The sequence below is a fragment of the Poromitra crassiceps genome, assembly GCF_964638095.1.
Source record: "Poromitra crassiceps genome assembly, chromosome: 17".
NCBI lineage: Eukaryota > Metazoa > Chordata > Actinopteri > Beryciformes > Melamphaidae > Poromitra > Poromitra crassiceps.
This window is the reverse complement of record NC_139635.1, coordinates 6,514,674-6,539,673: the sequence shown is the minus strand read 5'-3', so window position 1 is coordinate 6,539,673 and position 25,000 is coordinate 6,514,674. Positions and strand designations below refer to the sequence as shown.

The following is a 25,000-nucleotide window of genomic DNA, read 5'->3' as shown; positions in this document are numbered from 1 at the left end:
CACATGTCCTCTTACTCCCTGATGAAGGCTCCTGTGTGAGCAGAAACATGTTGGTGTTTTTTAATCTATAGCCATGTTTAAAATAAAGGCTTTTTAAAATTTTCTACTCCAACGACCAGTGTTGCTGTGGGATTTTTTAAGGTTTGCTCTCTTCCACTCTCCACAAAGGTTTTTTTTGCGGGAGACAAACTTTATTTTTCTATCAACTACTTTAAGTTAACCCATCCACGTGCACCTGGCTCTCATATTTTTAAGTCCATGCAGCGCTCTTCTCTTCATCTAATAGAATGTGTGTGTGTGTGTGTGTGTGTGTGTGTGTGTGTGTGTGTGTGAGTGAGAGAGAGAGAGAATGTGTGTGTGTGTGTGTGTGTGTGTGTGTGTGTGTGTGTGTGTGTGTGTGTGTGTGTGTGTGTGTGTGAGAGAGAGAATGTGTGTGTGTGTGTGTGTGTGTGTGTGTGTGTGTGTGTGTGTGTGCGCGTGTGTGCGTGTGTGTGTGTGTGTGTGTGTGTGTGTGTGTGTGTGTGTGTTTTGCACATATTTAAAAACCAGAAACAGACAAAATGAAAACAACTAAATAATAAGTGGGTAGAGACAGGAACCCCTGGGCTCATACTAATCAAAACCAATATTAATATGAATCCATACAATGAGATTGAGAGGGCACTGGCCTATAAAGCTTCCATCACTGGTCTTTCTCTGTGGAGTGAGATGGAAACATGATAGCATGGCGTTGTAGCGTCAAAGTAAGAACACGCTGCACTTATCCTATACAGGTCTAGTTTTCAATCACCCCAACCAAATAGAGTTCCCGCGGGAACAGCTTTTTTATATACCAACCCGGAGGTTAGCATCACCTGGTTCCTCATCTCAAAGTCAATGGGATGTTTGTCTGGGGATTTGGTTAAATGCCTGAAATAAGTTCTGTGATTAACACAAGTTTGTGAAACTGCAAACGTTGTGTTCAGCAAGATGATCTTCACAAATGAACACAATGTTTGTTATGATTTTGGAAGTGTAAGGGTTGATTTTGGAAGTGTAAGGGTTGATTTTGGAAGTGTAAGGGTTGATTTTGGAAGTGTAAGGATTGATTTTGGAAGTGTAAGGGTTGATTTTGGAAGTGTAAGGGTTGATTTTGGAAGTGTAAGGGTTGATTTTGGAAGTGTAAGGGTTGATTTTGGAAGTGTAAGGGTTGATTTTGGAAGTGTAAGGGTTGATTTTGGAAGTGTAAGGGTTGATTTTGGAAGTGTAAGTGTTGATTTTGGAAGTGTAAGGAATGATTTTGGAAGTGTAAGGAATGATTTTGGAAGTGTAAGGTTTGCCAAAAAAATGCTTCAAAAATCCTAAAAGTAGTGTTCATTAGTGAAGATTATCTTGTAGAGCACAAAGGTCGCAGTATCGTAAACTTTTGTTCACCACAGACCTTATGTCAGGCATCGAACCAAAATCCCAGTGACTTCCAGACGAGGGAACCAGGCAGTGCTAACTTCCGCGTTTTCCTGTGGTACTCTACTGTACTATTACTACAGTAATAATTATACTGTACTATACTAATTATACTAAGCAGCTTTGACTTAAAGTTTGAGCATGTCAGGGTTAAATCATTCTCTTCACATCAGGATCTGGATTATGGCAGAAGGGATTGTTATTCCGCATGCTGGTATGGTTGAATTATATGCCAATTATGTGATGCATCTATGCAACAGGAATGCCCATATATGTGAATGTTGTGTTATGCTGCTTCACCAGCATGTGTGTTAGACGCTGACAAAATGTCGTGCCACACTATGAGATAGATAGCTGTGATGAGTCATGCCATGCCAGCCACCATAACACAGCTTATGTCATACACGTACCATGCTATGCTACTACAACAGACATGCTAACATTATGTTTAGCTAACGTAACAGCTACAGTATGATGCATTGACCTTATGTCATGCACGTACCATGCTAGGCTACTACAACAGAGATGCTAACATTATGTTTAGCTAACGTAACAGCTATGATGCATTGACCTTATGTCATGCACGTACCATGCTATGCTACTACAACAGACATGCTAACATTATGTTTAGCTAACGTAACAGCTATGATGCATTGACCTTATATCATGCACGTACCATGCTATGCTACTACAACAGACATGCTAACATTATGTTTAGCTAACGTAACAACTTTAATGCATTGACCTTATGTCATGCACGTACCATGCTATGGTACTACAACAGACATGCTAACATTATGTTTAGCTAACGTAACAGCTATGATGCATTGACCTTATGTCATGCACGTACCATGCTATGCTACTACAACAGACATGCTAACATTATGTTTAGCTAAGGTAACAGCTATGATGCATTGACCTTATGCTATGCTAACAAGAGCTTGACCGATATGGGTTTTTCAATGGCCGATGTCGTTATTTAGACAGCAGGGTGGCCGATGGCCGATATATAATACAGCTTATTTTATTTGTGTGCATTTGATCAAATCAATGATTTAAATATAATAATGAATGAGAGTATTTGGGTCAAAAAACAAGTAGCCTATAATTCCATGATCCATTCATGCACATTGAGAATCTAATATAACAAATACATCTATTATAAGATGGTTATCTTAGGCAGTAACATGCTTTAGATTTATTTTATTTTATGAATTAAATTGAAAAATACATTGGGTTATGCAGTAGATTTCAGAAGTGACTGGACAGGCTATTTAAGGGAGAGCACGTATGTCAGATACCTCATTTAACTATTATTCTATTAACTGAGACGATTCGTCTCCCAAACTCTCTCAATATTATTATAAAAGAGTGTGGGCCTGACATTTGGTTGGATAGCATGTAGTAATCGTGAACATCGAGGATACATTGTCACGCTACATGTTTTTACCCTGTCTCCCTCTAATGCTAACATACTAGCTACAATGTATCATGCCCTGCCCTGACCATGCCGTTATGCTGACATGACAATGATGTGGTCCGTGTGGTCCCCAGGGGTCCGTGGCACTTTGCCAGGGGGTCCGCGAAAAGTTCTCAGGAAAATAAAAATAAAAACTTTTTTGTTGTTGCAAAAGCTTCATAGTTCAATGAAAATATGTTATGCTTTAAATCTAAAATGGTTCATGGATTACATTCTAATCTAACAAAGCTATCAATGTAAAAGTCAAGCACGTTACTGTGGAAACAATTAAGCTTAGCCCAAAATCACAAATCAGAATGAGGGGTCCCCGGCATATTTTCTATCTTGTAAGGGGTCCTTGGCTGAAAAACATTTGAGAACCTCTGTCATAGACTGACCATTTCCTGTGACACTATGCTAATATAGGCCTGTCATCTAGTGACAAAATCATGTTGGACAATGCTAATATTGATACTTTGTCAGGCACAAACAATCAACAGCGCGGGAAGTGGGGAGCTGCCGGGGCTGCAGCCCCCTCTGGTGGTGGCCTCAGCCCCTGCACCTAACTGACGCAGCCCCGGTGGGTCGGTGATCATGCCGTTCATGTTCTATGGTGCTGAGATGAGTGTGTGGTTTAATTACAGTGCTTCGGTCGCTTGTTCCTATTCTGTCGAACTGAAGTGGTGTGTGAAGTGTGTGTGTGTGTGTGTGTGTGTGTGTGTGTGTGTGTGTGTAGGTCGCTGTTAAATCTCCTATGGTGCGTTTGCGTCACTACAGCTTTATCGCTTTATCGGGGGATGGGTTGGGTGACGGGCATGCGCATGCATGGGCACCCACTGGCACAGACATAAATCGGCGCCCCTGATTCCATTCAAGTTTTAAGACAATGTGCAATACAAGTGCCAACTTCACGCAGCATGCTCGCACAAGGCCGCGCCGCACAGCGCACTTTGCGCGTGCACGCACGCACCTTGCACGTGCACGCGCAAAGTGCTTGGCGCGCTTTGTCCGGGTATATGCGTCAGTCCGGGTATATGCGTCAGCCCCCCTTGTGGGAGATAGGTTCCCGCGCAGCTGCAAACAATGCATGTTGTGCTAAATGCTGTGTCATAGCCATAGCTGCATCATTAAGCTAAGCTAATAAGACAAACAGCTGTGTGAGCAGAGAGGAAACGTGTGATAGATAGTATCTTGCAGGGCGTTGCTGCAGCGTTACTGCTGATGGCTTTTCGATGTAGCCTTCATTTCCCAGAAGCCTGTGTGACTAATGGCCTCAACAATGCAGCAGAATGTTGCCGTTATGGCTCCATTATGGAACTATCAGGCCAGGCATGTCAAGACGGATGCCTTTGATCAACTCTCTATTGTAGAAGCCAGGTGCAGGGAAGTGGATTTGCGTCTTAAAGTGTGCGTTAAGTGTCTGTGTGTGTGTGTGTGTCTGTGTGTGTGTGTGTCTGTACAGTATGTGAGAGAGAGAGAGGGAGAGAGAGAAAGGGTGGAGAGGGGAGGAGGAGGGGAGTGAAATAGAGAGAGTAGCAGAAGAGGGGAGGAGAAAGGGACAATATGAGAAACAGCACCACTGCCGACGGTGCAGTGGTGTGGTCATTCAGCCTTATGGCACTTTAGGCAATGTTTTGTGGTAGGCTACCTCAACAACATGAGTATAATTGTGTTCAACTTGGAAAATGGCACTACCCCTAACTGTAACCCTATCTAACCCACATCGCCCCAGCCACTCTCCCTACCCACCGCTCGAACCCCGTCTCTCTACGACCTGCCTATGCCTAGTTACAGCCCCTTCTACCTAAGGCCTGCCCCCTTTTCTGAACACGCCTCCGTGCCACCAACCACATGTCCCTATAGCCACCCCCCCACCACACTTTCAAAACTCCAATTCTCTGGGACCTACCTATCCCTATAGCCCCGTCCCCTTCTCTACACATCCATGAGTGAGTGACTGAGTAACTGTACTGACTTTGACATCTTCTGCCCCCGGCCTGGCCTGCTGCCAGCGCAGTGGGAAAAACAGAGAGAGAGAGAGAGAGACTGACTAGTCTCTTAGAACAGACGAGTTGGCTTCCGCAATTTTCAAATGCTTCCGCCATACCGTCTGTACTTCGTGGGGGAGAATCATGCACCAACCGGAATAGGAAGTAGAAAGGCGGGTTTTCCGCTCATTAGTCCAATCAGAATCGCAGAAAGGCGGGTCTTCCGCTCATTAGTCCAATCAGAATCCAATATGCCGCATTTTTCGTGGACACACGTGTCGTGATTGGTCGGATTCCGTCGAACTTCGGAACTTCTTTCCTGTCTGAAGGTTTTTTTCCCAACTTCCTTGTGCATGTTCTGGGGGTGTAACGTACAGACTGTGTATAGCTGCATTCACCGGATGTAGATGAGACAGTCTGTTTTAAGAGACTAGAGACTGACAGGAGAGAGGGAAGTAAAGTGAGTGGGAGAGAGAGAGAGAATGAGAGAGAGACACAGAGACTCCACAGTGTTCGTGTCTACAGAGCATTGGTGAAGCAATGTGTTGCTTAAATGCCTCTCAGCCTATTTGTGCAGCCACCCAAAGCATCCCATTTGCCTATGCTGCCTTCTCCCTATAACGACCCAAGCTGGTGATGTCATGCAGCAATTACCTCAATCAGCCAATGGGGTTTCCCGGCTGTCACAGGCTGCCTTTTGATTGGATGCTAAAGGGGGCAGTCAAAGTCAACAGGTTAGAGTGTCTCTGGATTCAGGTCCACTACACTGACACCAACTCAGGTCATGTGATCAGAGAGATGACCGCCTCATAACACACTCTAAACATGGAGGGCTGAAAGGGTTAAATGCAACATGGCTGATGGGTCGCAAGCGTAATGCTTTTCATACAACGGTTATTTTTTAAATGCATCAAGTAGCCATTAGCTTCGACATGGTGGTTCGTTAACATGCCGTTTACTGAGCAACATGTCCAAATTTAATTATTCTGTAATAGATCAGGAACAAATGGAATATCTTATTCACTCTGTGGAACGCTTTAAATGGCCGCACTTTTTCTCTTGCCAGACCAGATTTGATCCTTGGCGCACAATGGCTCAGACCCCCTATAGTGAAAAGCTGTGAGCAACAGTGTTTGTAGTTGAGTCTATAGTGAAAACCTGTGAGCAACAAACAGTATGTGTAGTTGAGTTGAGCCGGACTCGAGTCCTGGACTCCTTTTCAGGACTTGTGACTCAACTTGGACTTGAGCCAAGTTGGAGACTCAGACTTGTTAATTGATAAAGGCTTTATTTAATTATTATTATTATTATGTGTTGTTGCTGTAATAGGCCCTAATAATGTGGCATAAGAGATTGATAGTTATATTAATACAGTGACATGATTCAATTCTGGACTTGGACTCAGGCATGGGGACTGGACTCTGACTGTTCTTTGGTGACTCGCACCTGAACGACCAGGACTGGAGATATTGTGACTTGATGACTGGAGATATAGTGACTTGATGACTGGAGATATAGTGACTTGATGAGGAGATATAGTGACTTGATGACTGGAGATATAGTGACTTGATGACTGGAGATATAGTGACTTGATGACTGGAGATATAGTGACTTGATGAGGAGATATAGTGACTTGATGACTGGAGATATAGTGACTTGATGACTGGAGATATAGTGACTTGATGACTGGAGATATAGTGACTTGATGACTGGAGATATAGTGACTTGATGACTGGAGATATAGTGACTTGATGACTGGAGATATAGTGACTTGATGACTGGAGATATAGTGACTTGATGACTGGAGATATAGTGACTTGATGACAACACTGCCAAGAAATACTTCATGCTGCTGATTTTCCTCTCACTTGAGTTTTTGTTGCTGTTAATTGCACTTTTCTTAATTGTTCAACGTGCTGTAAAATAACAGGAACCAAACCATCGGAGTAACACAATAATCATCTATAATGAAGGCAGGACTTGGAATCCACCCACCCGTCTAGTGCATCACCGCCTCCTAAAAGATCTCTCTTCCTCCATGGCTCCTACTCAAAACCTACCTGTGACTCACTCTCCATGGCTCCTACTCAAAACCTACCTGTGACTCACTCTGCATGGCTCCTACTCAAAACCTACCTGTGACTCACTCTCCATGGCTCCTACTCAAAACCTACCTGTGACTCACTCTCCATGGCTCCTACTCAAAACCTACCTGTGACTCACTCTCCATGGCTCCTACTCAAAACCTACCTGTGACTCACTCTCCATGGCTCCTACTCAAAACCTACCTGTGACTCACTCTCCATGGCTCCTACTCAAAACCTACCTGTGACTCACTCTGCATGGCACCTACTCAACACCTACCTGTGACTCACTCTCCATGGCTCCTACTCAAAACCTACCTGTGACTCACTCTCCATACTGGCTGAGTGCACGTTGTGATTGAACGTCAAATGTATGCAAACTGACACAGATATCGTGGACTGTCTCTAGATATTGAGTGATATGTATATGGGTTGGTGCGTCATTGCATAATGACACTATTGAACTTGTCATGATGTGCAGTATGTCTCCACTGCCACCCAAACAAAACCCTGCTAATTTAATTCACTTCGTCGTCAAATAAAATCGTTCAGAGTCTGAAACTTTCACTCCCTCTCAATCTCCCTTCCTCCCTCCATCTATGTGAAAGGTGCCTACTGCTTGAAAATGGATGCTACTGCACTAAAAGCTGCTATGCTGCCTGTCTGCGCGCACACACACGCACACACACGCACACACACACACACACACACACACAAACATGCGCACACACACACACACACACACACACACACACACACACGCACACACACGCACACAGCGCTGCAGTGTCTGTGTTGTTGCTGGTGGCGGCGGCGAGATGTTTAAAATGAGGCGCAGCAGATAACATCTGAAATGCATGGAAGCCATTACTGCAGTTGATGTGCCGGGAAACAGAGAGGAGAGGAGAGAAGCATTTGGAGTTTGGGAAATAGGAAAGGAGGGAGGGAGAGAGATGGAGAGAGAGTGTGGAGAGAGAGCAACGGGAGAGAGAGAGAGAGAGAGAGAGAGAGAGAGTGGAGAGAGAGCAAGGAGAGAGAGAGAGAGTGTGGGGAGAGAGAGAGTGTGGGGGGAGAGAGAGAGAGAGTGGAGAGAGAGCAACGGGAGAGAGAGAGAGGTGCATTTCCTCAATCCATCTCTCTCTTATCCCTGTGGCTGCATTGATTTATATTGAAGTAAACATTCAAAAGAGAAGTAAGATGAAAAACCACACCTTCCCATAGCCCTTTAAAAGCCTTAGCTCTTTAAAAGTCTTAGCTCTTTAAAAGCCTTAGCTCTTTAAAAGTCTTAGCTCTTTAAAAGTCTTAGCTCTTTAAAAGCCTTAGCCCTTTAAAAGTCTTAGCCCTTTAAACATCTTAGCCCTTTAAAAGCCTTAGCCCTTTAAAAGCCTTAGCCCTTTAAAAGTCTTAGCCCTTTAAACATCTTAGCCCTTTAAAAGTCTTAGCCCTTTAAAAGCCTTAGCTCTTTAAAAGCCTTAGCTCTTTAAAAGCCTTAGCTCTTTAAAAGTCTTAGCTCTTTAAAAGTCTTAGCTCTTTAAAAGCCTTAGCCCTTTAAAAGTCTTAGCCCTTTAAACATCTTAGCCCTTTAAAAGCCTTAGCCCTTTAAAAGTCTTAGCTCTTTAAAAGCCTTAGCTCTTTAAAAGCCTTAGCCCTTTAAAAGTCTTAGCTCTTTAAAAGTCTTAGCTCTTTAAAAGCCTTAGCCCTTTAAAAGTCTTAGCTCTTTAAAAGCCTTAGCCCTTTAAAAGTCTTAGCCCTTTAAACATCTTAGCCCTTTAAAAGCCTTAGCGCTTTAAAAGCCTTAGCCCTTTAAAAGTCTTAGCTCTTTAAAAGCCTTAGCTCTTTAAAAGCCTTAGCCCTTTAAAAGTCTTAGCTCTTTAAAAGTCTTAGCTCTTTAAAAGCCTTAGCCCTTTAAAAGTCTTAGCTCTTTAAAAGCCTTTTAAAAGCCTTAGCCCTTTAAAAGTCTTAGCTCTTTAAAAGCCTTAGCCCTTTAAAAGTCTTAGCCCTTTAAAAGTCTTAGCTCTTTAAAAGCCTTAGCTCTTTAAAAGCCTTAGCCCTTTAAAAGCCTTAGCCCTTTAAAAGCCTTAGCCCTTTAAAAGTCTTAGCCCTTTAAAAGTCTTAGCTCTTTAAAAGTCTTAGCTCTTTAAAAGCCTTAGCCCTTTAAAAGTCTTAGCTCTTTAAAAGCCTTAGCTCTTTAAAAGTCTTAGCTCTTTAAAAGTCTTAGCTCTTTAAAAGCCTTAGCCCTTTAAAAGCCTTAGCTCTTTAAAAGTCTTAGCCCTTTAAACATCTTAGCCCTTTAAAAGCCTTAGCCCTTTAAAAGCCTTAGCCCTTTAAAAGCCTTAGCTCTTTAAAAGCCTTAGCTCTTTAAAAGCCTTAGCCCTTTAAAAGTCTTAGCTCTTTAAAAGTCTTAGCTCTTTAAAAGTCTTAGCTCTTTAAAAGCCTTAGCCCTTTAAAAGTCTTAGCTCTTTAAAAGTCTTAGCCCTTTAAAAGTCTTAACCCTTTAAAAGCCTTAGCCCTTTAAAAGTCTTAGCCCTTTAAAAGCCTTAGCCCTTTAAAAGCCTTAGCCCTTTAAAAGTCTTAGCTCTTTAAAAGTCTTAGCTCTTTAAAAGCCTTAGCTCTTTAAAAGTCTTAGCCCTTTAAAAGTCTTAGCCCTTTAAACATCTAAGCCCTTTAAAAGCCTTAGCCCTTTAAAAGCCTTAGCCCTTTAAAAGTCTTAGCTCTTTAAAAGCCTTAGCCCTTTAAAAGTCTTAGCTCTTTAAAAGTCTTAGCCCTTTAAAAGCCTTAGCCCTTTAAAAGTCTTAGCTCTTTAAAAGCCTTAGCCCTTTAAAAGTCTTAGCCCTTTAAAAGTCTTAGCTCTTTAAAAGCCTTAGCCCTTTAAAAGCCTTAGCCCTTTAAAAGACTTAGCCCTTTAAAAGTCTTAGCCCTTTAAAAGTCTTAGCTCTTTAAAAGTCTTAGCTCTTTAAAAGTCTTAGCTCTTTAAACGCCTTAGCCCTTTAAAAGTCTTAGCTCTTTAAAAGCCTTAGCCCTTTAAAAGCCTTAGCCCTTTAAAAGTCTTAGCTCTTTAAAAGTCTTAGCTCTTTAAAAGCCTTAGCTCTTTAAAAGTCTTAGCCCTTTAAAAGCCTTAGCCCTTTAAAAGCCTTAGCCCTTTAAAAGTCTTAGCCCTTTAAAAGCCTTAGCTCTTTAAAAGTCTTAGCTCTTTAAAAGCCTTAGCCCTTTAAAAGTCTTAGCTCTTTAAAAGTCTTAGCTCTTTAAAAGCCTTAGCCCTTTAAAAGTCTTAGCTCTTTAAAAGTCTTAGCTCTTTAAAAGCATTAGCCCTTTAAAAGTATTAGCTCTTTAAAAGTCTTAGCTCTTTAAAAGTCTTAGCTCTTTAAAAGTCTTAGCCCTTTAAAAGCCTTAGCCCTTTAAAAGCCTTAGCCCTTTAAAAGCCTTAGCTCTTTAAAAGCCTTAGCTCTTTAAAAGTCTTAGCCCTTTAAAAGACTTAGCCCTTTAAAAGCCTTAGCCCTTTAAAAGTCTTAGCCCTTTAAAAGTCTTAGCTCTTTAAAAGTCTTAGCCCTTTAAAAGTCTTAGCCCTTTAAAAGTCTTAGCTCTTTAAAAGCCTTAGCCCTTTAAAAGCCTTAGCCCTTTAAAAGTCTTAGCTCTTTAAAAGCCTTAGCCCTTTAAAAGTCTTAGCTCTTTAAAAGCCTTAGCTCTTTAAAAGTCTTAGCTCTTTAAAAGCCTTAGCCCTTTAAAAGCCTTAGCTCTTTAAAAGTCTTAGCCCTTTAAACATCTTAGCCCTTTAAAAGCCTTAGCCCTTTAAAAGTCTTAGCCCTTTAAACATCTTAGCCCTTTAAAAGCCTTAGCCCTTTAAAAGCCTTAGCCCTTTAAAAGTCTTAGCTCTTTAAAAGCCTTAGCTCTTTAAAAGCCTTAGCCCTTTAAAAGTCTTAGCTCTTTAAAAGTCTTAGCTCTTTAAAAGCCTTAGCCCTTTAAAAGTCTTAGCTCTTTAAAAGCCTTAGCCCTTTAAAAGTCTTAGCCCTTTAAAAGTCTTAGCTCTTTAAAAGTCTTAGCCCTTTAAAAGCCTTAGCCCTTTAAAAGTATTAGCCCTTTAAAAGTCTTAGCTCTTTAAAAGTCTTAGCTCTTTAAAAGCCTTAGCTCTTTAAAAGTCTTAGCCCTTTAAAAGCCTTAGCCCTTTAAAAGCCTTAGCCCTTTAAAAGCCTTAGCCCTTTAAAAGCCTTAGCTCTTTAAAAGCCTTAGCTCTTTAAAAGTCTTAGCCCTTTAAAAGCCTTAGCCCTTTAAAAGCCTTAGCCCTTTAAAAGTCTTAGCCCTTTAAAAGCCTTAGCTCTTTAAAAGTCTTAGCTCTTTAAAAGCCTTAGCCCTTTAAAAGTCTTAGCTCTTTAAAAGTCTTAGCTCTTTAAAAGCCTTAGCCCTTTAAAAGCCTTAGCCCTTTAAACGTCTTAGCTCTTTAAAAGCCTTAGCCCTTTAAAAGTCTTATCTCTTTAAAAGCCTTAGCCCTTTAAAAGTCTTAGCCCTTTAAAAGTCTTAGCTCTTTAAAAGTCTTAGCTCTTTAAAAGCCTTAGCTCTTTAAAAGTCTTAGCTCTTTAAAAGCCTTAGCCCTTTAAAAGCCTTAGCCCTTTAAAAGTCTTAGCTCTTTAAAAGCCTTAGCCCTTTAAAAGTCTTAGCCCTTTAAAAGCCTTAGCCCTTTAAAAGTCTTAGCTCTTTAAAAGCCTTAGCCCTTTAAAAGTCTTAGCCCTTTAAAAGTCTTAGCTCTTTAAAAGCCTTAGCCCTTTAAAAGCCTTAGCCCTTTAAAAGTCTTAGCCCTTTAAAAGTCTTAGCTCTTTAAAAGTCTTAGCTCTTTAAAAGCCTTAGCTCTTTAAAAGTCTTAGCCCTTTAAAAGCCTTAGCCCTTTAAAAGCCTTAGCCCTTTAAAAGCCTTAGCTCTTTAAAAGCCTTAGCTCTTTAAAAGTCTTAGCCCTTTAAAAGCCTTAGCCCTTTAAAAGCCTTAGCCCTTTAAAAGTCTTAGCCCTTTAAAAGCCTTAGCTCTTTAAAAGTCTTAGCTCTTTAAAAGCCTTAGCCCTTTAAAAGTCTTAGCTCTTTAAAAGTCTTAGCTCTTTAAAAGCCTTAGCCCTTTAAAAGCCTTAGCCCTTTAAGTCTTAGCTCTTTAAAAGCCTTAGCCCTTTAAAAGTCTTAGCTCTTTAAAAGCCTTAGCCCTTTAAAAGTCTTAGCCCTTTAAAAGTCTTAGCTCTTAAAAAGTCTTAGCCCTTTAAAAGCCTTAGCCCTTTAAAAGTCTTAGCCCTTTAAAAGTCTTAGCTCTTTAAAAGTCTTAGCTCTTTAAAAGCCTTAGCTCTTTAAAAGCCTTAGCCCTTTAAAAGCCTTAGCCCTTTAAAAGCCTTAGCCCTTTAAAAGCCTTAGCTCTTTAAAAGTCTTAGCCCTTTAAAAGTCTTAGCCCTTTAAAAGTCTTAGCCCTTTAAAAGTCTTAGCCCTTTAAAAGTCTTAGCTCTTTAAAAGTCTTAGCCCTTTAAAAGCCTTAGCCCTTTAAAAGTCTTAGCCCTTTAAAAGCCTTAGCTCTTTAAAAGTCTTAGCCCTTTAAAAGCCTTAGCCCTTTAAAAGCCTTAGCCCTTTAAAAGTCTTAGCCCTTTAAAAGTCTTAGCTCTTTAAAAGTATTAGCTCTTTAAAAGCCTTAGCTCTTTAAAAGTCTTAGCCCTTTAAAAGCCTTAGCCCTTTAAAAGCCTTAGCCCTTTAAAAGCCTTAGCCCTTTAAAAGCCTTAGCCCTTTAAAAGTCTTAGCCCTTTAAAAGTCTTAGCCCTTTAAAAGCCTTAGCCCTTTAAAAGCCTTCACTCTTTAAAAACCGTTAGGGTTTATTTTGTATGTTACATACTTATTGGCCAAATATATTAACATTTATGGGCTATAGAAGTCTGCCCAGGTTACAGGCACTAGGCAGCCATGTTGCCTGCTCAGAAGTTTCTCCCAGCCATGAAGATTGATTGACAACTATCATGTCATGATATGATTGGTTGAAATTGGGTAGAAACTGGATCGTACTACATGACGCCAGCAAACTGTAGATGACTGTTATGAATGAACTCTTGATGAATGAACTTTTGATCTGAAAAAAAGTGAAAACCGCTCTTTTGTTGCGTAGATAAATACGTTAAATAGGTACAATAGGGATGTGATCTAAAATAGAAAGAAAAATCATGATTCATTTCAACTTGACTTTAAGGTGTTTACTTAAAGGAGGACTTACCCCCTAGATATGTATTAGAACAGTGATTTGAAAATACCTATGGAAAAAACCAAGAAATGACATATGCTCTTGTCTATACTGGACTCTTTGGCTGTGTTGAAGTCCAGATTTTTTTTCGGAAATCGACGCCATTACAGTTTGCCTATTGCCTCAAAAATAATTTATTTGAGAGGGGCCATATCTGTATAAATATCAACAATTAGCCAACGCTGGTGGCCTGTATGGAAAGAGCTTTGCTCAAAATGGTTGAAAGTTATATCAATTTGGTAATTCAGTGGCGAACTAGAAATTTAATTATTTTTCTGCATGTAACTCTATGGCAGTGTGTTGAACTACGTTACGAGAGCAAAGTGGCATGGGCTCGTTACAGCAGCACACCGCACAATACGACAAACCCCCCGTTCTGGGGTAACACAATGCGAGATTTCTCTACGTCATTCCCTCGTCCAAGTTGCCATATAGTCCCTTTTTCATTTTAGTTTGGGGGCTTTTCGTGATTGTTGTTAAAAGTTGTGCAAAAGTTTTTTCCTCTCAGCGCAGTGCAGGCTGCCTGCGCCTCCTCCCTCCTGCCAGACCCCGGCTGGCGAAACAGCCTGTTGCATGCATGGGGCGCTTGTAACCTCACGGAGCAACAAACAAACAGACAGAAATAGCTGGTGTGCGATTTAGAGAATACAGTCTGAGATTGGGTACAGGATTGAGGGAATCCCGCATCTGTTTGCGAAGGTGCGACTGGACAGGACGCTTTTCACAGACGGGCACAGTAGTCGGAGCGAGGCGAGTGTCTCTCAGGGCTACTCAGGGCAGAGCTGCAGATCTCTCCTTCTCCTCCGCGCATTCAGTCTGTCCAAAATCATTACCGATATAATCTCAGTAGGAGGGATGCAGGGAAATGATAGTAGCCGATGTGTTTAGAGAAGCTTTGTCACGTTGTCACGTCGTAGTATAGCGTTATATTTTACATGTGCGCTAAACTGCGACCATATTTGTTTGCGGAAATATCAGACTGCTCTCTCTACTCTCAGAGCACAGAGAGCTCTGCTCTGCTGCGCGCGCCCGCGGAGCTTGGAGCTAGTGCATGAGGTTTACAGTAGGACTCTCTCCCGCCTGGCTGGGCTGGAGACAGCTGCTTCCAACTCGGACTGATAATATATACATCATCATTCGAGCTTATTCAGGTAAGATATTAATAAAGTAGTGACACATTCAGCGGGAAACTAACTATAATTAAGACATGTGCCAACTTTGACGACGTTTGGTTCAGTATTTTAAGAGCAAACTTCAATAGGAATAGGCTTGGAGTTCTGAGGAGCCGAAAGGGTACAGGGGGGGTAGGGGAGTAATTATCTTGAAATCCCATAGTCTTTGGTTCACCATGACGTCATGACGTGTCAAATATCCCATTCATTTGAGAAAAAGAAAAAAAAGCAGTCTTTGACCCTAAGAGGGCGCTTATGCCAGGTATGCTGCTGAAAAATGATACAAATGGTAAAATGGCAACAGTTTGGTGTCAAATGTGGAAATTCTGACCAGAATTCTTCACACATCACCCCCAAAGTCATATATATTGGTTAAAAGCTGAAAAAAAGTGTTTTGGAGGTAAGTCCTCCTTTAACATGAGTTTCTTATAGAATGTCCAATTCATATTCCTGTTTACATGCTACGGAGTCCCATTCATGACTGAAGACTAGGGGTGTCACGATACACTCAGTTCACGATACGATACGTATCACGATACTGGGTTCACGATAACGATACGATACGATACGATTTTAACAATCTTTTTTTAAACTTGAATAATGACAATATATGACTGGAAAAGTAGTATTTTATTTGAAATGCACAAATACAAAACATGCTGTTGTGGGAAGTTGTTATTACAATAACAACTAGAAAAAACATGACATTGGAGATAAGGCTTATCTTGAAATAGAATGAGTTACACCGTCACTTAGATTTACTTTGAACTAAAAGGTTTCTCAGCAGTATAAATTCTCATTATGCATCTTCAGTTTTTCTTCAAACTCAAACAACAAGACTTTTCTTAGTCTATTTTTTATGCATCTTCCGTTTTTCCTGTCAAGTAAACAGTTTTGCCAGAAACTCAATTGAATGGTTTCTCTCCTGTATAACTTCTCATGTGTCTCTTCAGAGACTTGTTCAACTGAACTACTTTCCACACATTGAACTTCAACAAACAAAGACGTTTCTTTGTCTACTTTTGGAAAAAAAAAAAAAAAAAAAAAAAAATCACGATATGAGATTTCATCTCAACGATACATATCGTGACGTTTTACTATCGCGAAATTTCGTGGGACGATATATTGTGACACCCCTACTGAAGACACACGCCCACATGATGTCCCTATGTCCTACCTAGGAGTTTATTCAAAGTGTCTCATGTCCAAATTGCACCAAAAATTGGCTATGTTATTATTGAAATGTTTATGCAAACAAAAAGTGGATAGTGCTGCTAAAATTGTATTTGTAGTGTTCAATACAAAACTGAAATGTATCAGTACTTTTTGAACATTTTCAGCACATTTGAACAATACCGTGATAATACTGATAACTATAATCATTTGTGGTCTATATATGACATTTCCATACCATGTCATCTCTATTCAGAGTATAGACCCTTTTCACGGGGCCATGTTGTGTCGAGAAGGCAGGGTAAACACAGGTGCAAGCAAAACACTAATGAGGGTTTCCAACTTCCAATCATGGACGTTTGAAACCCTCATGAGTGTTTTGCTTGCACCTGTGTTTACCCTGCCTTCTCGACACAAAATGGCCCCCGTGAGAAGGGTCTATTGTCTTAATCGGGTTAATATCGGAAGATTGCAGTCCATGCAGTACACGCAGAGGCCAGCAGAGGCAGCCGGAAGACCAGCACATAGTAGCTTTCTCTGCATTGCCTACAGCATGACACATCTGTGTGTCTGTGTGTGTGTGCACACGTGTGTGTGTGTGGGTGTGTGTGTGTGTGTGTGTGTGTGTGTCTGTGTGTGTGTGTGCACGTGCACGTGTGTCTGTGTGTGTGTTGAGTTGAGTTGAGTTGAGCCACAGATGGCGTCATATGTCGCGGCTGTCCTGTGTGTGTGTGTGCACATGTGTGTGTGTGTTTTATTTTATTATTCCCTACAATATATATTTCAAATCAAAGGTACCTGTGGCTCCAGTCGCTTGTGTGTGTGTGTGTGTGTGTGTGTGTGTGTGTGTGTGTGTGTGTGCACATGTGTGTGTGTGTGCACGTGTGTGTGTGTGTGTGTGTGTGTGTGCACCTGTGGCTCCAGTCGCTTGTGTGTGTGTGTGTGTGTGTGTGTGTGTGTGTGTGTGTGTACGTGTGTGTGTGTGATGCACCAGCTGTAGTGGTAATAATCGACGACGTCCTCCCATCGCCTCCCCCAATGATGAGGACAATCCACACATCTGGCCAGATGTGTGGATTGTCCTCATCATACGTACGACCGCCAATCAAATTAACGGGCCAATTACACTTCTAACGCGCCACGCATAACGTCACCGATTAGCCACAGTCGGGCAGATGTGCCCCCGAGTGAAAGCGAAAGAAAAGGCCTGGTGTTTGAATCCAGCCTGCGAGGGTTAACGTTACATTAGCAGGCAGGTTATGTATGTTATGGAGAGTTATGGAAATGGCAATAGCCTTTTAATATGTGCAGTAAAGATGGATGGGCTTTTAACAGGCACGGCGGTGGAGTGTGTGAAGTTGTTGAGGCCATTGAGACAGGGCCGTAACAGTTGGAGATCCCTCTCAGAGGCCGTTATTCAGAGGATGATTTAGGAGGTAGCTTCTCATACCGGACCTACTGCCGATGCCACTGCGGGGTACACCTCTCACTCAAGACGGCTTGATGTTTATTTGCCTCCGGTGGCCATTTGAGCATTGCATATTTATGGATGTGATATATTAAGCCGTATATTTCAAGTGCCTCTAGTACAGATGGCGTCATATGTCGCGGCTGTTCCCGATTTCCACACACATTTGGCGTTGAGAGAGGCACGGCCCGCTTCCTTCCTTCTGCATGTTCTTCTAAGAAAGCTAAACAGGCCGTTTGCTATTCGCCTCACGCTTCACTGTGAGTCTGCAGCAAAAAGGCCCGACTGACAACCTCATCCACAGCCAGGAGTAAAGCTAGCTCCCCTCATCCACAGCCAGGAGTAAAGCTAGCTCCCCTGTGTGCCACAACCTCATCCACAGCCAGGAGTAAAGCTAGCTCCCCTCATCCACAGCCAGGAGTAAAGCTAGCTCCCCTCATCCACAGCCAGGAGTAAAGCTAGCTCCCCTGTGTGTAACCTCATCCACAGCCAGGAGTAAAGCTAGCTCCCCTGTGTGTAACCTCATCCACAGCCAGGAGTAAAGCTAGCTCCCTTGTGTGCCAACCTCATCCACAGCCAGGAGTAAAGCTAGCTCCCCTGTGTGTAACCTCATCCACAGCCAGGAGTAAAGCTAGCTCCCCTGTGTGCCACCTCATCCACAGCCAGGAGTAAAGCTAGCTCCCCTGTGTGCCACCTCATCCACAGCCAGGAGTAAAGCTAGCTCCCCTGTGTGCCACCGTGCTGACGAGTCCTGCCCTCAGGGAACTGACCGACCTTCCATCCTACTGTCAAATGCAGCCTGGATACTTCTGATGATACTGATGAACCATGGACATGCACCGCTCTGCTACGGCTACTTTAGGTGTGGCAACCTATATATATCTATATATTCTATATATCAAATGAAAGCTCTTGGTGAGCTCTTTCTATTGCCCTTAAGGGCACATGTGAATTCTAAACCAATGCAGGGGTACTCCTTAAAAACTAAACAACCTAACACTGAACACACTGATCTACTTGAGGCCAAAAGGGTGTAAGTGTACTCGCATCTTTTTGGCCCCGATGACTATCATCCAAATAAAAAAGATAGAAGATAGAAGCATATTTTGTTCACTAAATATCAAGATAGCGTTCATTAAGTTTTGGACAGTGTTTACCTTCGCTATATGTTTTCCACAAGGAGAAATATCCATCCATGTCCCGCTTGCAGAAACTCCGGCCCCGTCAGCTGCAAGTCATTGAGGCTCGTTAAGGCTCTCGATGCAATTCTTCGTGGATGTGTGCATAGTTACTTTTTTTAAATAAACAATAACAGCCACCCTGGAAGCCGAATCAAAAGCCCTGGGAGCAGATTCCGCGTCTCAAGCAGAGCTTCCGCAGACGCGTTGTGACGAAAAATGCGTCACAGTGGAGCGTTTTAATGGGAGCTCTCTGTGTGGAAAACATATAGTGAAGGTAAACACTGCCCATCTGCTTATATTTACCACATTATAATGAAACAAAGTGGGTTGATAATCGGCAAAGCCATCGTTTAAAGATTGGATTTAATTTAAAAAAAGTCAGGACAAGCCAAATGTCACTTACACCCTTCTGCTTGTCACCCCTCAATATGTCACTGACACCCTTCTGCTTGTCACCCCTCAATATGTCACTGACATCCTTCTTTCTGCTTGTCACTGCTTGATTTTTGGTTTTGACTCTCCTGTAAAGTTGGTGGACACGGACACGTAATGCATCTCTCTGTGTGATATCATTGTGTGTTTGGCCGGGTAGAGATCAGTAAGATGCACACTAGGGAGAATCCAGGCTGCAGGAGCATGATGTGTTAAGGAGGACCTGGGTGGGGAAGGTGGGGTTAATAGCAGGCCAGCGTTGGGGTGTGGGCGGAGTCTTACCAAGTCTCTGGGGCTTTGCGTCTGAGGCTCAGCATTCTAGAGGAGACAAGAACAGAAGAACCAAAGGTCATCAGTAAAAACAACAACAGATACTTATTGAGAGTCAAACAGAACAGGCTTTCTCGTGCAAACTTTTTAACTATTATCAGCTGTACTGTCTGTTGTTATGTGTTTAACTCTGTAGCACTCTGAGATTCTCTGTGAACAAAAGGTGCAGTATAAAAAAATGCATTATTATTATTGTTATTTTATTATATTTAAGGAGATAAGGAGGTTGTGGGTGGGGGGGTGGAATAACGGAAGCAAGGTGATGAAATAATGTGCATGCAAATATGTGTAAATTGCACATCTCAGCAAACACATATCTTGGTTAGGTGCTCAGCCTTCAAATATCAACTATGGGTCGACAAAAACCTCATGCGAGGTGTTTGTGGGGAGATAGCATAACATAGGACAGTGGATTATGGACGGGCATTTCAACTAATATGAGGTGATATGATTGACTGGCTAAAGCTGAAACGTGTCAGAAGTGAGTGACATTAACAGCTCTTGTGGTTCACATGCTTCACCTGTGCAACCCAGGCAACAGATGCTGCCGTTACTTTTCATTACAGCACATTAACCTGATCAAACAGAAGATGTGGAGCTGACACTTCTTTCATTCAGACTGACGAGGCGAGGAGATGGGCCGTTTTGCTCTGCCAACCCCTAAGATAAGCTTGCTTTACCACCTAGTCTTTTTTAACAGGGATGCACAATATATCTCAATCATATCGCTATCAGTCGATATTGAATCTATGAGAAACTTGAGTTGTGGTTTAAAAAAGGTACCTTCTTCATTGCATTTCTTTCAGATTTTTCCCCAATTATACTTGTGCAATTTATCCCCATGCTGCACTATTGGCTGCCCCGGTCGCTGCTCCACCCTCTGATGATCTGGGGAGAGCCGTAGACTAGCACCATGCTTCCTCCGACACATGCGCAGTAGCCAGCCGCTTCTTTTCACCTGACAGGGGGAGCTTCACCGACAGGATGTACCACATGGGAGGACCACACTATTCCCACCAGTTCCCTTCCACGCCGACCAGGCGCCCCGACCAACCAGAGGAGGCGCTGTTTTAGAAAGTGATGTAATGATCTGTTTTGTTGTTTGAGCAGTACTGTATGTTGACTTATGACTTAGTTGTACCACTGTAGCGCTGGTTGATGTTGTATTGTGTATTTTGTGTGTCTTGTTGTAAGCCCTTGTGGGCTGGGCACCATAGGACGAATCAGCGTGACGTCACTTGCCACCCAGAAATGCGGAAGCCTGTGGCAGTTAATCAAGTCAAGTCAAGTCAATTTTATTTATATAGCGCATTTACAAGCGGCTGAGGCAAAGTGCTTCACATAAAGTGCAAGAAGGCATAAACAAATGATATACATTATATAAAAGCGTTAAAAATATAATAAAATAAGTAGAGTTAAAAGACATTGACTAAGCTACCGTACATGGTTAAAGTACATCAAACATAGGAAAACAAAGGAAATTAAAATGGTGGCTGGGGGATTACCAAAGGGCACTATTTAAAAGCTAATTCAAAAAGGTGGGTCTTCAGGTGGGACTTGAAAGTGTCCAGAGTCTGAGCTGCACGGATGCAGAGAGGGAGGCAGTTCCAGAGTCTAGGGGCTGTTACTGCAAAGGCTCTGTCCCCCCTGGTTTTTAACCTGGACCTGAGCACCTCCAAAGCAGGTGGTCAGGTGGTTAATAGTATGAGTTGTGCCAAACAAACGTTAATATCTCAAAAACTATACATGGCATCGCTTATATTTTGACATTCTGAGTGAGAGCAGAAGTAGCTCAAGAGTTTGATGTATAATATATGCATGTCGTGTTAAAGTTGTGTGAACTGTCGCAGTTTTTAAAATGTAAACAGAGTTAACTGGCTAGAGTCAGACACTCAAGCCGCGTGCCCAGGCAGCCTGTGTCACAGCCTGCTATAATCTAAAGACCAGTATCGACCAGACTGGCAATTCCTCTCCTCCACCTCCGCCTGCAGCGACAGCCTGCTCTGCTCTGCATTACTGCCTGTGATAGTTGTCAGCAATCAGTCGTTTGATTGACTCCACTCGCTAACCAATGGCAGCGCGCTCCTCTAATGGCCCCGGTCACTGCTGAGGGTGCTGGGAGCGGCCATTTTTATGACAGCGGAGGGGGGATTTAAGGCCTGTTTGGCGCTATAACTCACGTGAGCGCTCGATAAGGCCTGTGTTAAAGCCGGCTCACGGGGGCTAAGGGAGATAGCGGAGAATCATTGAGCGCTGCTGCTGCGAAGTAAACAGCGGCGTGATTTAAGACAGGCTAACAGCCTGGGCTGCTCACTCTCCGCTCGTAAAGAAAAAACAGCAGCGCCTTGAGTTCTAAGGTCTTGTTCCTCGTCTCGGCCATTCTGTTCTCCCTCCTTCATCCAGATGTGCGGTACATCCAACCTGATAACTCAGTATAACACCTGGTGTCCACATGTCAAAACACCAGGTACATCCAACCTGATAACTCAGTATAACACCTGGTGTCCACATGTCAAAACATCAGGTACATCCAACCTGATAACTCAGTATAACACCTGGTGTCCACATGTCAAAACACCAGGTACATCCAACCTGATAACTCAGTATAACACCTGGTGTCCACATGTCAAAACACCAGGTACATCCAACCTGATAACTCAGTATAACACCTGGTGTCCACATGTCAAAACACCAGGTACATCCAACCTGATAACTCAGTATAACACCTGGTGTTCACATGTCAAAACATCAGGTACATCCAACCTGATAACTCAGTATAACACCTGGTGTCCACATGTCAAAACACCAGGTACATCTAACCTGATAACTCAGTATAACACCTGGTGTCCACATGTCAAAACACCAGGTACATCCAACCTGATAACTCAGTATAACACCTGGTGTCCACATGTCAAAACATCAGGTACATCCAACCTGATAACTCAGTATAACACCTGGTGTCCACATGTCAAAACATCAGGTACATCCAACCTGATAACTCAGTATAACACCTGGTGTCGACATGTCAAAACACCAGGTACATCCAACCTGATAACTCAGTATAACACCTGGTGTCCACATGTCAAAACACCAGGTACATCCAACCTGATAACTCAGTATAACACCTGGTGTCCACATGTCAAAACACCAGGTACATCCAACCTGATAACTCAGTATAACACCTGGTGTCCACATGTCAAAACATCAGGTACATCCAACCTGATAACTCAGTATAACACCTGGTGTCCACATGTCAAAACATCAGGTACATCCAACCTGATAACTCAGTATAACACCTGGTGTCCACATGTGAAAACACCAGGTACATCCAACCTGATAACTCAGTATAACACCTGGTGTCCACATGTCAAAACATCAGGTACATCCAACCTGATAACTCAGTATAACACCTGGTGTCCACATGTCAAAACATCAGGTACATCCAACCTGATAACTCAGTATAACACCTGGTGTCCACATGTCAAAACATCAGGTACATCCAACCTGATAACTCAGTATAACACCTGGTGTCCACATGTCAAAACACCAGGTACATCCAACCTGATAACTCAGTATAACACCTGGTGTCCACATGTCAAAACACCAGGTACATCCAACCTGATAACTCAGTATAACACCTGGTGTCCACATGTCAAAACACCAGGTACATCCAACCTGATAACTCAGTATAACACCTGGTGTCCACATGTCAAAACATCAGGTACATCCAACCTGATAACTCAGTGTAACACCTGGTGTTCACATGTCAAAACACCAGGTACATCCAACCTGATAACTCAGTATAACACCTGGTGTCCACATGTCAAAACATCAGGTACATCCAACCTGATAACTCAGTATAACACCTGGTGTCCACATGTCAAAACACCAGGTACATCCAACCTGATAACTCAGTATAACACCTGGTGTCCACATGTCAAAACACCAGGTACATCCAACCTGATAACTCAGTATAACACCTGAGGCCTGTACTACAAAGCCAGTTTAGTGGTTTAGCGAGGTAACTTCAGGTTTAAACCTGGTTTGGCCGTACTACAAAGCAAGTTAACTTCTTACCGACATATATTTCCATAGCAACTTATGCTTCACACTTAACCTGGTCCGTAGCAGGTTAAGTTGCAAGGATAAGATTAGACCTTAAATCCACCGCCCACGAACCAATCGAATCAGCAGTTTGGAAAAATGGCCAACCCCTTTCTGGATGAGTTTCCCGAAGGAGCACGAATTGTAATGTTGAATGAGTAATGGTAATCAATGTTAATGTTAATCAAGGACTAAAGCCTTGCACTTGTTGGCTATTTTAATTAAGCCCTATACCACTTTGGAATATGTTTTTATATATTCATTTTTGTGCTCTCAAGTAGCCTAGATACGTTGTTTGATCCCGCTGATCGATTGCAGCTGAATAGTGAGTGGAGAAATATCACTAAACCGGCATAAAAAGGTTACATAAACGTCTCCAAAGCGCACGGTGCCGTGTGCGCAATGGAGCTGAGACTGACGTTGGGTTGGAATTGAAATAGTCATAGCTTACATGCTGGCCTACTACATCTAAGCAATTTAATATGGGATCACCTGCACACAGGCGATCCCATATTAAGATGATTCATATCTAGCCTACTCCTGCATTTTGCAGCTGCAAGTGTTGCTTTTGGCCTGTATGATGTGATTGAACTTCATATTTCCAGCATCATTATATGAAATATGGAGATATGCGACTCTGCTGACAATATATGTGACCACAAAATAGGCTATTTTTTATAAATGAAATCTATGCCCGCACATACCGTGTCGTTCAGAAGCCTCTTTTAATTTTATTATCATTCTTTTTTTTATTGATAGCCTATAGGAATTATTCAATCAGTGCGACTAAACACATCATGACATCATTATTATTCGTTGAGCCTAAATGGTCTACGGATTTTGGACTGAGACATTAGGCTACACATTGCTTCCACTCGCAGTTTATTGAGAGGGTGAATTCAGCTGCTGTAGGATACGTGGAGGCAGAAACCGCTCTTCAAATAAATGACTGATGTGAATAAAAGTGGTAACTTTAGACAGTCATTCGGGAACAGACTAAAAATATCCAATGCGGATTTTGATTCTGACATAGTAGTCGATGGCTTTGATGAATGAGGAAATAGGCGTGTCTGGCGCTGTAAAAGCTACGGTTCTGAGCTGAGCGGTCCATATTGCATTGTGATTGGCTAGTTGTTAAAAACCACGCCTCTTTTGCGGGCACGAGCTCGTGTGCACGGGCATTTTCATGTGCACGCGCAGTCAACTTGATTAGAAAAACCTGGTTCGAGTTAACGACTGGCAAACGAGGTTCGTAGTACAAGTTAACTACAATCGAGCTGATCTGGTTTAGACAAACCAGATCAAGGGACAGATCCTGGATCTTCTTATCCAACATTCGTAGTACAGGCTACTGGTGTCCACATGTCAAAACACCAGGTACATCCAACCTGATAACTCAGTGTAACACCTGGTGTTCACATGTCAAAACACCAGGTACATCCAACCTGATAACTCAGTATAACACCTGGTGTCCACATGTCAAAACACCAGGTACATCCAACCTGATAACTCAGTATAACACCTGGTGTCCACATGTCAAAACATCAGGTACATCCAACCTGATAACTCAGTATAACACCTGGTGTCGACATGTCAAAACACCAGGTACATCCAACCTGATAACTCAGTATAACACCTGGTGTCCACATGTCAAAACACCAGGTACATCCAACCTGATAACTCAGTATAACACCTGGTGTCCACATGTCAAAACACCAGGTACATCCAACCTGATAACTCAGTATAACACCTGGTGTCCACATGTCAAAACACCAGGTACATCCAACCTGATAACTCAGTATAACACCTGGTGTCCACATGTCAAAACACCAGGTACATCCAACCTGATAACTCAGTATAACACCTGGTGTCCACATGTCAAAACACCAGGTACATCCAACCTGATAACTCAGTATAACACCT

General features: G+C 42.4%; 1 protein-coding gene across 1 annotated transcript in view; it reads right to left on the bottom strand.

The window, feature by feature from the left end:
• LOC310791891 (partitioning defective 3 homolog) overlaps positions 1-25,000 on the bottom strand; it is a gene marked incomplete at its 3' end in the record, with an annotated part of 552,527 nt that overhangs the window by 220,925 nt on the left and 306,602 nt on the right. The window contains 2 exon segments of the mRNA XM_083653569.1: positions 5,545-5,598; positions 18,926-18,961. Coding sequence (XP_083509695.1) covers positions 5,545-5,598; positions 18,926-18,961 — 90 coding nt within the window.